This window comes from Notothenia rossii (assembly GCF_949606895.1).
Source record: "Notothenia rossii genome assembly, chromosome: 6".
Taxonomy (NCBI): Eukaryota; Metazoa; Chordata; class Actinopteri; order Perciformes; family Nototheniidae; genus Notothenia; species Notothenia rossii.
This window is the reverse complement of record NC_136909.1, coordinates 79,503,050-79,518,695: the sequence shown is the minus strand read 5'-3', so window position 1 is coordinate 79,518,695 and position 15,646 is coordinate 79,503,050. Positions and strand designations below refer to the sequence as shown.

The following is a 15,646-nucleotide window of genomic DNA, read 5'->3' as shown; positions in this document are numbered from 1 at the left end:
AATAGACTAATGTCGCAGCAGGATTTGGAAAAACTGGTCCATTCTTTCATCTTCAGTAGACTCGACTACTGAAATGGTGTCTTCACAGGTCTCACTAAAACATGTATTAGAAAGCTACAGCTGATTCAGAACGCTGCTGCTCGAGTCCTCGCTGACACTAAGAAAGTGGATCACATCACTCCTGTTCTGAAGTCTTTACACTGGCTTCCTGTGTGTCAAATAATTTATTTCGCAATACCTGTTGGTTTATAAAGCTTTGAATGGTTTAGGCCCAAAATACATGTCTGACCTCCTGCTAAATGATGAACCATCCAGAACTCTCAGGTCCTCTGGGACTGGTCAGCTTTCTGTCCCCAGAGTCAGAACTAAACATGGAGAAGCAGCGTTCAGTTATTATTATGCTCCAAATATCTGGAACAGACTCCCAGAAACCTGCAGGTCCGCTGCAAACTCTGACTTTTAAATCCAGATTAAAGACTTTTCTTTTTGCCGCTGCTTTTAATTGAACTATTCATATCTTAAACTGCACTGTAACTTTTATCCATGTATTTTTTCTTTTAATGTTTATTTTATTATCTTTGCTTTTTAATTACTGTTTTTAAATGCCATGTTCTTAATGTTTTGTAAAGCATTTTGAATTGCCTTGTGTTGAAAGGTGCTATATAAATAAACTTGCCTTGCCTTAAAGCAGCGTGTCTCAAAGTGTGGGGCGCGCCCCACTGGTGGGGCGCAGAGATGTGATAGGTGGGTCGCGAATGGACGTGATGAACGGGAGATTATTATTATTCTTTTTTTAATAAATGTTTGGACCTCATGCCGGAATCGAAACCTGGGTCCTCGCGGGCGGTAGTGGACTATTACAGCCGGAGACTCGCAACGGCGGGGGACTTTCACAGCGCCGCTGCGCCGGATCCGCCGTGCCCGCCGAACCTGCCGTTGCCTCGCAACGGTGGGTGTTTGCGGTACCGGCGTGATTACTAAAATATTCATAAATAAAAAGAAAGAATGCTATAGGTAAGATAAGAATAAACAAGTTTAAATGATTTGTTATTGGTTGTGATCATATACTAAAGATGTTTGTATTATTGAAAAGTATACAGCTCCCTTTCATATGAGTGTGTTGAGAGCTGTATAAATAAATTCATGTTGTGCTCAAAGTGCACCAGGTTGATGCATTTCACTTCAACATTTTAAAAAAAATCTTCCCGGGGGTGCATGCCCCCGGACCCCCCTAGAGGATGTGAGGTCCACCCCCAAATAAAGCAGGTTAATAATAAATAAATTGAATACATTTTATTTTAGTAAACACTGAAAACGGGTCCCACAGACCCAAACAGCACACAAAGATTAAAGGTAAGCATATAATAATGTTAAAATGTGCTAAATATATACACTGCAAAAAAAAGTAAAAAATAGCTCACGGCTTGTTTTATTTTTTGAAAGTAGCTCTCATCCTAAAAAAAGTTGGAGTGTTATCAGTGTTTCCGCCAGACCAGGGCTGAGAGGGCGTCCAACCCGAGAGCGGGGGGGGGGGGGGGTGCTTGAATTTTGACTTGAGCCTTCCCTTATAGATACTGTCTTTTTACGTTAGTGAGCCGAGCCGGCTGTTTCGGCTCCCCAACGGCTCTTCATGTTACCACAGTTTACCACGGAGCCTCAGTTTCGCCGCTGCGAGGCTCTGGTGCTCGCAGATCACGTGCATGCTCCACTAGCATCGTTCATCGTGTCCAAATCGCGCACGTTCCGTGTTGTCCTGTAGCAGGCACTGCCGATGTCGGGGAACGATCTTCAATACTCCGAAAAGAATCCCACCAGAATCCTTTGCCCGTCCAACAGAGGGATGTCCTTTTTCCTTTGCGTTATTTGAAGCGATAACAACTCTCGAACTTCTCTTGAATTATTCATGTTTTTGTCAAATTATTAATAATATATCGAATTACGGCAAGACGCCCCCCTGGCGGAAACGCTGCCTGTTATAGAACGATACATTTCACCATTTTAAGCTTGGCCTTGGAGCAATGAGGAACAGCTGGGGCTTGAAAAGGCCCACCTGTTCAAAGTGGGGAATGACAGAAAAAAGTTTGAGAACCACTGCCAATAAAGTAATAACTTGTATATTATAAGAGAATGTCTCCCCACTGTATTCAAACAAAGCAGCATTATCCTAAGTTAACAAATCAAATGTTTTATGAACACAACATCTCAGAGTAGAAGTGTAGCTCTGAATAGAAGTCATGTGAGCACTCCTGTGGTTCCTATACCTGTGTCTGTCTGTTGTAAGTGTCAAGATTCAAAAACTTTAATGTCCCTGTGGGGCAATTTCTCAGCGTGACTTGTAGCCACATAATCAGTCACCCAGAGGGAGGGACCTACCCTAGCGCAGTGTGAGGCCACACCCACTGAGACACACTGTATATTAAAGCAGAACCACAACAACAGACGTAGACATACGCACGCTAACACAAAGTCCACCCACCAGGGGCATGCCAACTGGCATCTAGTCTCTAGCGTGCACACTCACACTGTTAGCCATGAATGTAGGATGGCAGTTTAGTTTGCATAGAGTGATAGAGTAGATAATTATTGAATATGTGACCACAATTGCAGAAATATACTGTTGGTGATAGCAGTGTGTGTGATTGAATGCATCAACAACCAATTGCATGTATGAATGGAAGAGAACACTAATTAGGAGAAAGCAGTAGAGCTTAATTTGTGTTAGTGAAACATATTTCAAGCCCATGATCTCATTGAGCTGCACTTTATATAACTCTTTCACCCCAGATCAACCCAGTGGCACAGGATACACCTGTGTTTGCTGTCGACCACAATGGATCAACATGAATCATCCAATCTGACACGTAGCCTCTCACCGCTGCCATCCAAGGATGTTATGCCCTGTGATGCCCACAGCTTTATAAAAGCAGTGTAATAAACACGATGGTCATGGGAGATAGGTATGGTCTCATGAGAAAGAGAGATCAAACTGCTTTGGAGGCAAAAGTAGGTGGTAATATATATTTAGTGGTCACTTACCCGTGGGGGAGAGAACTGCCAGCTTACAGCCATGTCTAAAGCCGGGGTCCACCCCCAAGATGACACAGCCGCGGACTGGACCCACCAACAGGCAGCGCCGGAGGTTACTCACAAACATGGCGATCGACTCCTTCTCTGCTGCACTTGACAGCTTAGTCCTAAAGAGAGGCGAAGCAGGAAAGACACAGAGAGGGATGGGGATAGGGGTAAACATTGGCAGAGGAGCCGAAGAAAATATGTTTTACAAAAGAGGTGAAAAAAGAAAGATTGTTTTGAGAGAGAAAGAAGAAAAATATAGAAAAAGTCAAAGAAAGGATGGGGTTGGGGAGACAGACAGGGGACACAGTGTACATTAATAAGGGGTTATCAAAAATAAAATAAACTCTAAAAAGCATAAACACACATTAAAAGTAACACTTCAAATACCTGTAATTTCTAGTTAGGAAGGGCAGAATAAGCCTTTTGTAAGAGTCATCAATCGCACTCCTGACGATCGCCCAATGCTCTTCTCTAGGAAACGTTTTCGGTTTCCACCTGCAATAAATCAGTGGAACAAGAGTTAATAAATGCAATATATAAAAGTCATTGTGAATCTGTAAATCAACTGCCTCCCTTCTCAGGGCTAAAATATGTTTCCAAATCCCATAAGTAAGATCCCATAAGAGTCCGGCAGTGGCTCAGTCAGTAGGGGCTTGGACTGTTAGCCGTAGGGTCGCCGGTTCAAGACTCCGACCAGACCTAAATATGTAGAGGTCCCAGTTCACCTCCTGCCCTGCCGTTGTGCCCTTGAGCAAGACACTGTGCACCCGCCTTCCGCCCTCACTGCCATTGCTCCCCGGGCTCTGTACAATAGCTGCCCACTGCTCCTAGTACTAGACTCCTGGTAATAGGATGGGTTAAATGCAGAGGCCAAATGTCACTGTGTGCTCTGCATGTGTGACCATTAAAGAGGGTTTCATCCCCACACATATAAAATAGCTTGTATTATATTTCCAAGCAAGGATTTAAGTTTTAGTGTTAAATGTACAGACCATTCATATCACAGCCTGATTAAATAGTAAGTGTGATTTCTATTTCATTATTCGACCTCTATCTGTACAAAATAAGTTCACTGAGGACCTGTATGTCAGCATAGCCCTGCTTAAATGTTTCACTTATTTAATGTAGTCACAATAAGTAGCAGTGTAGTTACCAGTGCAAAAATGCTAAAATCAAGAAAATGTAAACTAAATGATCAAGCATTACACTCACTATTTCGCTGAGGTACTCTTTTGTATCTAAAACATATAAGTTAGCAGCCTTCATAGATGTCTGGTTGGAGGTAGTTTCATCTTCAGCATTTCAGCATATTGTGTGTGCATGTGTGTAAGTGCATGCTCGTCAGAGTGTTGTGCCGTTTGTGTTTCTGACCTGTTGTCGATGCACCACCTCGTGAAATCATTCTTCACCCTGTCGGGAATGTTCACCTTCACTGTCAAAATCTTCAGACTCTCCCCTCGGTTAATAGCCAGGGTCTGTACACATTCAAAACACACACAAAACATGCAGACATATTAACCCTGTTTAAGGCAATACTATAAACAGTTTAAATGAATGTATGTTCATGAACACAGAGGAAATATGCTCTAAAAAGATCCACAACTTACACACTAAAAACATTTTGAAAAGCCACCTCCACACAGCGAGTGGATGACTGTAGGTTCATTTTTAAATAAATGTGCATTTGAGCTCAGATAAGTTAAGCTCCTGTTATTGTATTCATTTTCAGTGTTACTAAATATAAGTAACATTTAAGGAAAATGTAATTTCACACAGCCAAAATCATAAAAAATGTAAAGGTGTACCGGTAGTTCCCTTTTAAAAATGTGTAACTGTTTACATTTGGAATCACCTTGGAATCGACTTTTGGGGGGAAAGGGAAGAAAATGTCTTGAATATGGTTACTTTATAAATATTGTATATGTATTTAAAAATGTATCTTCACAAAAACATCCACTAAAAACAACACAAGAAAAGAAAACCGTAACTCTTCACAGACACGCGTGTAAAAGTAATTAGCCTGGCAGTGTATCCTGTGGGGGTGGCCTGTTGTGTTGTGTGCTGCTCCCCCCCTCGGAGGAACTGTTACATGCTGTTAAGCAAACTGTAGTAAGTGTCTGACCTTTTCAGCGGGGAACCTTTAGCCCGCCACCGAACAGGGCCAAGAAACAAGACGTCAATCTGGAAACCAAGCGGAAGAAGCAAGCTGACAAATGCCACCACTACGCCACCATCAGCGCTGAGACCGCAAGGCCTACCCCCCCACCCCCCGACCCACAGCCACACACGTGGTGCCACAACCATTACCACTCAGCAGCACCCTCGGATGTGTATGAAAATACAAATCTAAAAACACAGCTAATGGCATGAGAGAGAATTAATGCAGCGAGTTTGCTTGAATTATGATGAAAGTTAGATTTCTCTTCTGGTGGCATGTTTCTCCCCTGGGCTGCCGCACGAACTGTGAGGACATTTCTCAAACAATCTTCATCAAAGCTCTGAAGTTTAACATGTTTACGGAAGGAAGCAAAACACTTCTTTCTGAGTGATGAATGCGGAACAGCCTCGCTAAATATGTGTTCTTAGGGTTTGAACTTTGATCATTTTGTATAATGAAGAACCACATACAGCCTTTACATGACATGATAAACATTACAGGCTGATTTCTACATAAATTACACCTTGATGCGTGACATCTGCTTGTTGAATGTGGGGAAGAATACATGTTCCAAAGCACAGTTTGAGTTAGGGCTGTGCAATTAATCCTATTTTAATCTCGATAATAAAACGATTATAATTATTTATTTATTTTTGTATTGGTTTTTAGTTGAATTATACTTAAGGTTCAGGGTAATCAACTGTTAAAAACATATTGCTCAATTTTTTTTGTTTCAATAAATGGATGTTTTCAAAATAAATGGATAATCGTTTTTAATAATCGTGATATCAATTATTGACCAAAATAATCGTGATTATGATTTTTGCCATAATCGAGCAGCCCTAGTTTGAGTATCATTAACTTAAAACAAGGACATTATTGATAAAGCAAAGTTTGGCGCATTCAGAAAAAATTATGGAGGAACAATGACAGAGTCTTTTACCAAGAACTGATTTATTTTTGATAACCAGACTTAAGGTAAGCACTGGGAGACAACAGAAGCCATACAGACAAACATGACTGTCTATACACAATGCTTTGACGCATTGATAAAAGACTATTTAAGTTTTCTTTGTCCTTATAATCATGCAAGCTCTAAGCATCAGATGTTTAACATGTGCCAAAGCCCCTGGTGTCCATGTGTTGCCTGCATGCATTAACATAAATTATCAGGCAACACATTGCTGTAAATCAACTAAATCAAATGTATGCTCCCTAGATTCCTATTATTTAACTAATACAAACTAAAACATTGTCCTCTCTTGCCTGGTTCTCAAACCCTGACTGCCTCCAAAAGTTTAATCTGAGTCCTTGCTGTGCTTTCCTTAGTAGCTGGCCTCAGTCCCCGCTGATGATAAATAACCTAGAGAGTCTCTCTGTCCATCTCTCGCTTTCTGCCTGGGTCGGGTCACTGGTGGGAGACAGAGGGTGATCTGAGAGGAAGGGTGATGTGAGACAGAGTGAGAAGCATGTGTTTGTGTGTTAGACGGGCCACGAGTGACATGTGGCCGAGTGCTGGCCAAACCCTGACGAGAGCAGACAGAGCGTCTCTCCTCAGTCCCGCCACCGGCCCCCCGAGGGAGGGCAGTCAGCCAACGTCCTCTCTATCTGTCTCCTGCTCTCTCTCAACATTTCTTAGAGGACTACGATCATCATCAACACATCCAACCATCCGACATATCAAGGATAAAGAAAAAAACAGATACACAGACTCACAGCACACTTTCTGACCCTGCTGACACTCATGGGGCACACTGTATAATAACAGTCTAACAGAGCTGTCAGCAGGCGGCCTTTTATTCCTTAAAAACATGGCATTCTTAAATGTACTAGTGCTAGGGTTAAAAACAAAAGGCAAGATAAGCATATAATGTTCCTGATAAACAATGATAGTACAGCTAGTGGAGCATATGGAATGTAAGCTACTTTTATTGAATGTTATCCTTTAGGCGTTAGTATGATTCCTGGTCAATATTGACTTTCTAAACATAAATGAAGATACGTCTACATGAGGGATCATGGCCCAGCATGATACACTGGTCTTTTACACAAACACACAGGCTGCTCAGGGAGAACTCTGCCCTTCTTTACACTCCCTTTTTCTGTCCAAAAACAAACACAACACAGCAGGGAGTCTGGCGGTCGAACATGGAACAACACACTTCAGCTCAGAATGAGGAGAGGAAGGACAAGCATCTCAATAACCGAGTACTGTCCGTACGTTTCAAATGTGACTTATCAAATGTGTTAAAGGGGACCTATCATGCCAAATCCATTTGTTCATGTCTTTCATACATCAACATGTGTCCCCTCTGTGTAAAGAGATTCTGAAAGTTTCAGGAAAAAAGATTCTCTCACTTTTTGTCCTGATCCATTTATATAAAAACCTGTCGGAAAATGAGCTGATCAGATTTTGGCCACTTTATGATGTCATAACGACTTTTTGTCTTGTGTAACCATTAGCCAATCACCAACCAAGGCAACCCCCCCCCCCCCCACACACACACCTTATCACCTGAATCTCCTCTAGAGCACCATTGTGTTCTTTTTAACCAAATCTCTCTCAGAGGGGCGTGGGGAGGGGCTCCTTATTTTCATCTAAAGTAACAGACAGAGAATCAGCACTTTGGAAACAGGGCTGAAACAGAGGGGATTATGGGATGCTGTAATGATCTGTTTGGTATTTGGAGCCAAAAACTTCAGAGACATGTTTTGTATATATCTGAGACCTCTAATATATGGAGGGAAAACAGTATAATAGTGGACCTTTATATCTGTTTCAGTATCTCAGTTTAAAAAATGCATATTACTAAGTACAAAAAAGAAAGCAGACCAATGTGTACTCTTTTGTTAACCTCCACAGCATTAAGACCAATACAGACATTGACACATTCTTTAACATGTTTTTCTCCACCTGTCCATCAAAAAGAAGTGTTACATTGATTAAACATTTCCATTTATCTAAGCTCCTCTGCAGGCGAGCCCCACTCTAAAGCGCTAAACTACCATTTGATCACAACGCAAATCGAATTAAAAATAGCCCACTCATTCAGCAAATCCACCCTGGCATAATCGAGAGCGTCCCGGCTGCTAATAGCTATGAGGTGAATGTGGACCCTCTGAAGAAGAAGAGTTCAAATCAAATCTGACGGAATTCAATCTGAGCTAAGCATCTCGACTAGAAACGTCAAAAGGATTTAAGTCTTGCTGTATACCAGAGATTGGTAAAGACTCATTTAGATAAATGTATGAAATAGTTAGATCATTATACTACAGTCATATATCTGTGGTATTATTAGATTTCATGACTCTAAAAATTATAGTTTAGGAGTTAAATAATGTATCTAATCTGACATTAAATTACTCTATTTAAACTTTATTGGCTACTATTTTACTAATACATTAAAAAATATATTTTGTAAGCAAAAATGCCAAACATTTGCTTATTCTTGCTTATAAACTGTGAGACTTTGCCTGTTTCATTGTCTTATTTAATTGCAAAGTTTGTTTTTTGTTTTTCAAATATAAGTTGGACAAAACAAGAAAATTGACAAATTTATTGAGAATAAAAAAATTAAGGAAATACAAAATAATAAAAGCTGCCTCCTTCTTTACACCCAGAATGCATATAAGGCAGACAATAAGTACCTGAAGTTAAATGATTCTCTTTTTGAGATTACCAATGTCTCAATACAACATATTTGTCTTTGTAAGACTTATCATAAATCATTTACAAGTTACGAAACCACAATTTAGAATTTATTTAATTTATCATTCCAAGCTTTTTTTGACATAAGATATGTGAAAAATGAATTTTTATCTAACCTTTTTTTCAGCCACTACAGGCTACTGGTCATATCTGACAGGGGGACTTTGCATGTTCACTGGACCAACTCTAAATGTTGGCTTTTCGCCCCCTTCACAAATGCCTCGTGCTTTCTCGTTAAACCACCAGTAGTGAGGCTTAATAAAATGTGCTAAAGCGAACGGGCAAGTGTGTGCTCACACACATGCCTCCTGTCAAAACACATCTCCCACCTGCTCCCCCTTCATGACAGCTTGACGGCTAGAAAAGGTTCATTTTAGCCGGAATCCGACGGCTAGCAGGTCACAGCAGCCTGTGGATTAACGCTCCATGACAAAGGCAAGTCATGAATTAAAGGTCTCTCATAAACCGAGCAGGAGAGGGGAAGAGGGGAAGAGGGGAGGTGTGGAGTGGATTGGAGGGCTGAGGTTTAGTCAGAGAGAAGGGAGGGAGGGAGGTCAGAGCCAAGCAGAGATAAGTGACGGAGGCACCTCAACGTCACTCATCTGTTCAGCCTCTCCCTCCCGTTGCCACCCCCTCTCCCCATCCCTCCGTCCGCCTTTAGGCCCAGCAGCAGTAGCTGTCACTACAGAAGAGCGCCTGTCAATCAAAGCCTCCTAATCCAATGGCATGTCGGCAGGGGACATGTCACATATGTTAAGAGGAGAGAATGAGGGGACTTGCAGGGTGTGCTTGTTTGTGAGCAAGTGTGTGTGCTTGCATGTATGTTTATGTGTTTGTATGACTGTAGGGCAGAAAGGGGTTGCCAGAGAGTGTGATGTGGCAGAGAGGCAGCGGCTGATGGAAGCTGTGGTGACACATGAGGCCCGGGACCAACTCTGAGTAACACACTAGTCACTAGAGGGACGGGGGGGAGTAGAGGAGGCAGAGCGGGGCACAGGAGGGGGAAATATGGAGGCACAGACAAGGCTAACTGTGACTGACATGGCTAGCATTCAAAAGCAGCACAGATGAAGCAGACAGAAATGACACAAACACAAACAGATGGTGCGCATTTGTTTGTATATGTGTGTGTGTGCAGATGAAGACACTAAGTATAGTCCAGCATACACAAATCATTTGTATATTGCTAAAATAATCATCATACAATACATTTTTCTTAAGGCTGTGTAGTACTTTTATGTGTGTTATACCATATATGCTGTTACTTTGTTCTTCAAGGTGTTTTAGGTGTTTTTTAACTTTAAGTTTCTATATGTAAAATTAGCCAAAGGGTAGGGAGAAACTTTTCAGACAAGAACACCAGTGCTAACCATTTAGCTAGATAATAATATCCCAACTGCTCTAGCGAATTTCAACGACGAAGAGTACCAGAAAACAGGGAAGGAGGGAAAAAGGGAACCATAAACAGGTCTGTGTTTCTACCTGATGGGGCTGGATGCGTTGGATGTTGGAGGTGAAGTCAACGTATAGGTGGAACTTGTCAATGTCCATTTTTTTGTTTTGCTTGGCCCCTGGTTTTTTGTGATCTTGGACAGAGTTTTGCTCCTTCTCCTTAAGTGCAGACTTGGACACAGACGACTGGATGGTCACAAAGCTGTTCTCACACCTGTCACAGCAAGAGGTAAACACAGAGAGGGAGCGAAAGTAGAGGAGGGCACTGGATTATTATCAATGTGGCAGGTTCAATACACTACCAACGTCAAAATAACACAGACAACTATAGAAATGAAACATCACTGTAGAAATAGTGTGTGCATGGAGGTAGGTTCTCACAATGTTTTCACATAGGCGAGTGTCTCAGGGTCTTTGGCGATCAAATCTGCTAAGATATGCTCCACACCTGTCGACACTTCTTCCACTGATGACAGACCTGACACACAAATACTTTACTTAAAAACAGTACAATAAAGAGCAAATGTATTGTCCAAGACGTATGTTAAATGTAAGTGCTATGTTGAATGAATCACATCAAAATGCACCACTTTGTGTGTATGCCTTACCTTCAGTACCAGGTTTTACCCATGAACTTAAATCAAGAGTGTGTGGTGTGTTCATGAGTAAAGAGGCGGCATCCTCAAGACCGAGGGCTTTGGCCCGGCGAGCCTTCGTCAGCTTGCTGCCTTTCTTATAGGGAGAATACTACAGACACACACAGAAACAGTGAACTGAGATGAGTGGTAAAGAGAAGCGTATCATCAGGTTTCCAAAATTAAGAATGGAAATAAGAATTGGATCTCCAAATAACATTTCAAAGGACACATATTGCTTTGGAATAGTAATGTGATTCTGACCACATGATCCAGTTGATCAGCTGATCGGCAGCTCCTCAGGTTTTGTTCCAGCTCGACTGTTAAAACCCCGTCTTTCTTCAGGGTCTGAATCACAGACTGGGTCTTCTTGGAAAGGGTGCTGAACACAAACATAAAAAAAAGATGATATACAGTGCAAAATATTAACACAGAGTAACACACATGCTAGTGATACACAAGTTTGATACTGTTTCATGACCCAAAGCTTGAGCAATAGCACCATCTAGTGGCCAAATTAAAATCTGCTGTCCGGAAATGAATTAAGTCCTCAGCTCATATGAGAAGACATCTCAACTCTGTACTTAAATTGCTTCTACACACCAATAATGACTGTTTGTCAGATTATGAGGTGCATTCATTTCCTTGTTTTTATTTCTTAGTTCAAGACGTTTTATTTGCTTACCCTAACTCTTCATATACCAGCTGGACGTCTCGGACAGCGTCAGCGTCCATGTGATTGATCATATCTTTGCGGTAGCGGACCATGAACGGCACCGTGTTCTCCTCACGAAGCAGCCTGATGATATTTACACACACCCACCGCTCCACACATGTCAGGGTGGCCAGCACCTGGGGGAAAGGACACATGCGGATATTCGAAAAAGCTCCTTTATATACAAAGAAGTTTGCAAGTAGAATCAATTTAATAATAGTCCAAATAAACTGTCCATTGTTTATATAATGGAGCCAATAGCTTTGGGTGCATATATAGCAGAAATTAGAGCGTAAGTAACATCGGCCAGTTTTTTCTTTAACTCCGTGGCATTACACAACAACACTACAGTGCATAATGTTGGAGGAAGGTCATTTTACCGTGTTGTGATGTTGTTGAGCTTCATCGAACTTACAATAAACATACACTTACAACGGGTGTATAACTCCCTGAATGGATAGCTGCTTAGGGCCCATTTTAGGCAAATTGGTCGCTGCTGATATTTATCATTGTTTCCCATTCTTGTGTGTACACAGGCCAGTGTTAGGACTCCATCAACAGCATGACAACATTGTTGATATGCTGCTAACTGTCCTGTTGGTAACGGTGTCTTTTGTACAGATTCTGCAGAAAGCAGAGAGCATTCCAGCCTCCAGGTCGTGTTCTTGCAGATGAATTTCGTCTGTTGCCATCAGGGAGTAGATATACTCTAGCTGCTCTTAAGACTAATTGCTTTACAAAATCATTCATCCCTTCTGCACTCAAACTTGTAAATTATTGAAAGCTTTTTAACTTGATTATTTATTTATTATTGTGATGCTATGAACTATTTATCGTGTAAATTGGAACGATCCACATCTGTGCTCCCGGGTGTATCTGTGTGTTTTCTTCCTGTTTGTTCCTGCCTGTGTACATGACATAAGCTGCTCATAACCAATTGCCCCTTGCGGGATTAATAAAGTTGTAGATTGATTGATTCAGGGTTCATACACTACTTCACCAATAATTTTCAATGACTTCTCCATGACCTTTACCTCATTTTCCATGACCAAAAAAATTACTCTTTCTCAGCGGTACCACTGAAAATGGTTTATTTTAACATGGAACAGGAAAATAAGGTCTGCATATGAAACAGGTTGTGCCTATCTAAAACAAATCAAATAGTTGGCTTACTAGCTTCTACACGCTAAAGCAACTCAAATCTCTCACCAGCAAAACACCTCGACAGTTAAATGCCATTTCATTATACAATACAGTATTATTATAATATTACTATTTCGGCGATTAGATAAAATATAAATGATATTTGATTCAACTTAAGTTACATTTCCATTACTTTTCCAAAACTTTGGGAAAAATATTGTTTTCCATAACTTTTCCAGGGCCTGGAATTAGCATTTTGAATTTCCATGACTTTTCCAGGTTTTTAATGACCGTAAGAACCCTGTTGATTAGTGTGTCTTTTTAACTGAGTTTGTTAAGTTTTGCGAACACAGGTAGAAATATGGATGAGCACTGGTGTTTTGTTAGCCAGTCACTGCTTCCACCATTTGAACAAAATATAAAACACTTTCTAACAAATAAAAATACAAAGACAAACCCTACATTACCTCTATGAAGTCCCAGTTCATATTGAGTTCATTCCTCAGAGTGTTTGCTGTGGACGATGGTAAAGCACTTGGTTGTCCCAGGGAGGCACCACCGGTCTTCTGTTTCTTTAGACAAGGCTCATCAAATGTGAAATCCTCCACTTCCTCTTTCTTTGCTATAAGTCCAGCGAGTGATGACCCCTCGCCTGCCCACATGTCTGCTTGATTCGCTTCTGACACGATGAATGATACCCTCTGCAAGAAACAAGTAGCACAAGTCATGAAAGAGAGCTTTGCAGTATGTAGGTGTTGCAAAGAGAATAAAAACTCATAATAATTCTATAATGGGTATCTTACCTCTTTCTTCATTTTGGTACTTGGCCCACAGTCTGTGTGTTTTTCTTCTTTCATTTCTGCAGCCTTGTCATCATTTGTGCCTTCATCAATATGTTTCCTTTTTGTTCCAGCCAACACAGATGTCCTGGAACCCTTCACAACTTTCGAGGCCTGTGTTTTTCGCTCTGCTGCAGTTTTACGTGGTGCTCTTGGCTTAGGAACTTTAGGCTCTTTAGGAGGTTTAGGAGGTTTAGGAGGTTTAGGAGGTTTAGGAGGTTTGGGTGCTTTTGGCTCCTTTGGTTTAGCAGTTCTCTTGGGAGCTGCTTTCTTCTCCCCGGGTACTGCAGGAGCTCGCGCCGTAGTAGTGGGAGCTTTAAGTTTTGGCTCTGCTGGTGTCCATTCATCACTATCCTCATCACTTATCAGTATGGTGGACCTGAAGTACAAAAAGAGAAATGTGGAACAAGTGGAAAATCATTAAATATTTTCCCAGGGTTTGCCTGTTCATCTCCAACGTTATAAATACAGGCTAGTGTCTCTAATGGATTACATTTTCTATTTTTCTTTACAATGCTGGTATGACTATCAGTTAACATCATCATCTCAACAAAAAAAAACAGCAAAGGTAAACCCCAACGGAAACCTGTGACAATGAACATCAATATGCCGTTTTTGCAGAAACGCATTGTGAAATTATTGAAAGATAAATGAATGATTGAAAAATGACTTACAAGTCGGAGTCCGTGTTGTTCTCAACAACTTTGGCAGTTGTTGTCTGAGGTCTTCGCATCATCTGTTGAAAAATGGTTTTAATAAGTTAGCGTTACATCAAAGCTGAACCATCTCACAAATGTATTTATTATTTATTTTTACAATAAGTAGAATTTAATTCTGCATTCTAAGTTTAGCTCAATTTTATGTTTTACATGTATAAAACTCATTTCTCCTGCACTACTTGTACATTAGTCTTGCAATATTTTCTTGCATTATTGTATTTCTATTGTGTTATTTCTTGCACCAATTGTGTTGTTTTTTTAAATGTATTTTACTTCTTATATATATTTATGTAGCATTGTTGGAGGAGACTGGGACTTTCATTGCCATTACAACACTGGAGCTACTGTGCTTATGGCAAGCCTTTGAATCTTGAACCGTTCAATTCTAACGTCAACGTTAAATAGAAAATAACATAGAAAATAACCTTAAATTGTGGTCAGTCAGTTGAAAAAACGCTAAGTTATCCCAGGTAAAGTCAAGCTAGCTATATGTCGACACCCAGCAATGACAAACAGAGAGTATACATATATCTGTGCTTACTTTAGCAGCGACATTAAATGTACTCAAGCTGACATTAACTTGTAGAAGTTTGCTAGCTATAACAAACATGGTTAGCTGAGCTCTCATTTCAAATTTGGCGCTCCGCATTAACACGGTTCGCTGGATAAATTACACAAAGTGGCATGTACATGTATGACAATATCTTCCCACAGAAAATAATAAGTAAGAGAAACGTTTTACTTTCATACCTTTTTAAAGGCTTAAGATATTTGTGTGTATTCCGTCCAAAAGCTTGTCAACTTTGTCATCCTGCAAGTTCCTGGAAGATCCACAAGTTTTAAAGGGCAAACACCGTCACTACAGACCCCTCGACCGCCCCCAGTGGACTGGAGGGTACTGCAGTGGATTTGATTTCAGACCATCCCAAAAAATAAACAAATGTTAGCATCCATTGCCCAATGTGTGTGTGGTTACGTCTGTTATTTTAGATTGGACAAAAATATACACTTAGTGGTTAAACGGAGGCGTGTGGCGCAGTGGTTAGAGCGTTGGTGTTCGGATCAAGGGGTCACAGGTTCATAATCACTGCAGTCAGCATGTCGTTGTGTCCCTGGACAAGACACTTCACCCCAAATTGCTCCTGTGGGGATTGCCCACAGTATTGAGTATGTAAGTCACTTTGGATAAAAGCGTCTAACA

At 40.9% G+C, this 15,646-nt stretch overlaps 1 protein-coding gene across 1 annotated transcript in view; it reads right to left on the bottom strand.

The window, feature by feature from the left end:
* srbd1 (S1 RNA binding domain 1) overlaps positions 1-15,299 on the bottom strand; it is a 47,262-nt gene extending 31,963 nt beyond the window's left edge. The window contains exons 1-12 of the mRNA XM_079689967.1: positions 15,196-15,299; positions 14,401-14,462; positions 13,691-14,105; positions 13,355-13,588; positions 11,715-11,881; positions 11,294-11,411; positions 11,003-11,141; positions 10,776-10,872; positions 10,425-10,608; positions 4,447-4,550; positions 3,463-3,570; positions 3,037-3,194 (exon numbers count right to left, since the gene is read on the bottom strand). Coding sequence (XP_079546093.1) covers positions 3,037-3,194; positions 3,463-3,570; positions 4,447-4,550; positions 10,425-10,608; positions 10,776-10,872; positions 11,003-11,141; positions 11,294-11,411; positions 11,715-11,881; positions 13,355-13,588; positions 13,691-14,105; positions 14,401-14,462 — 1,786 coding nt within the window. The 5' untranslated portion in view covers positions 15,196-15,299. The remainder of the gene's footprint in view (positions 1-3,036; positions 3,195-3,462; positions 3,571-4,446; positions 4,551-10,424; positions 10,609-10,775; positions 10,873-11,002; positions 11,142-11,293; positions 11,412-11,714; positions 11,882-13,354; positions 13,589-13,690; positions 14,106-14,400; positions 14,463-15,195) is intronic.
* Positions 15,300-15,646: the final 347 nt, after the last annotated feature.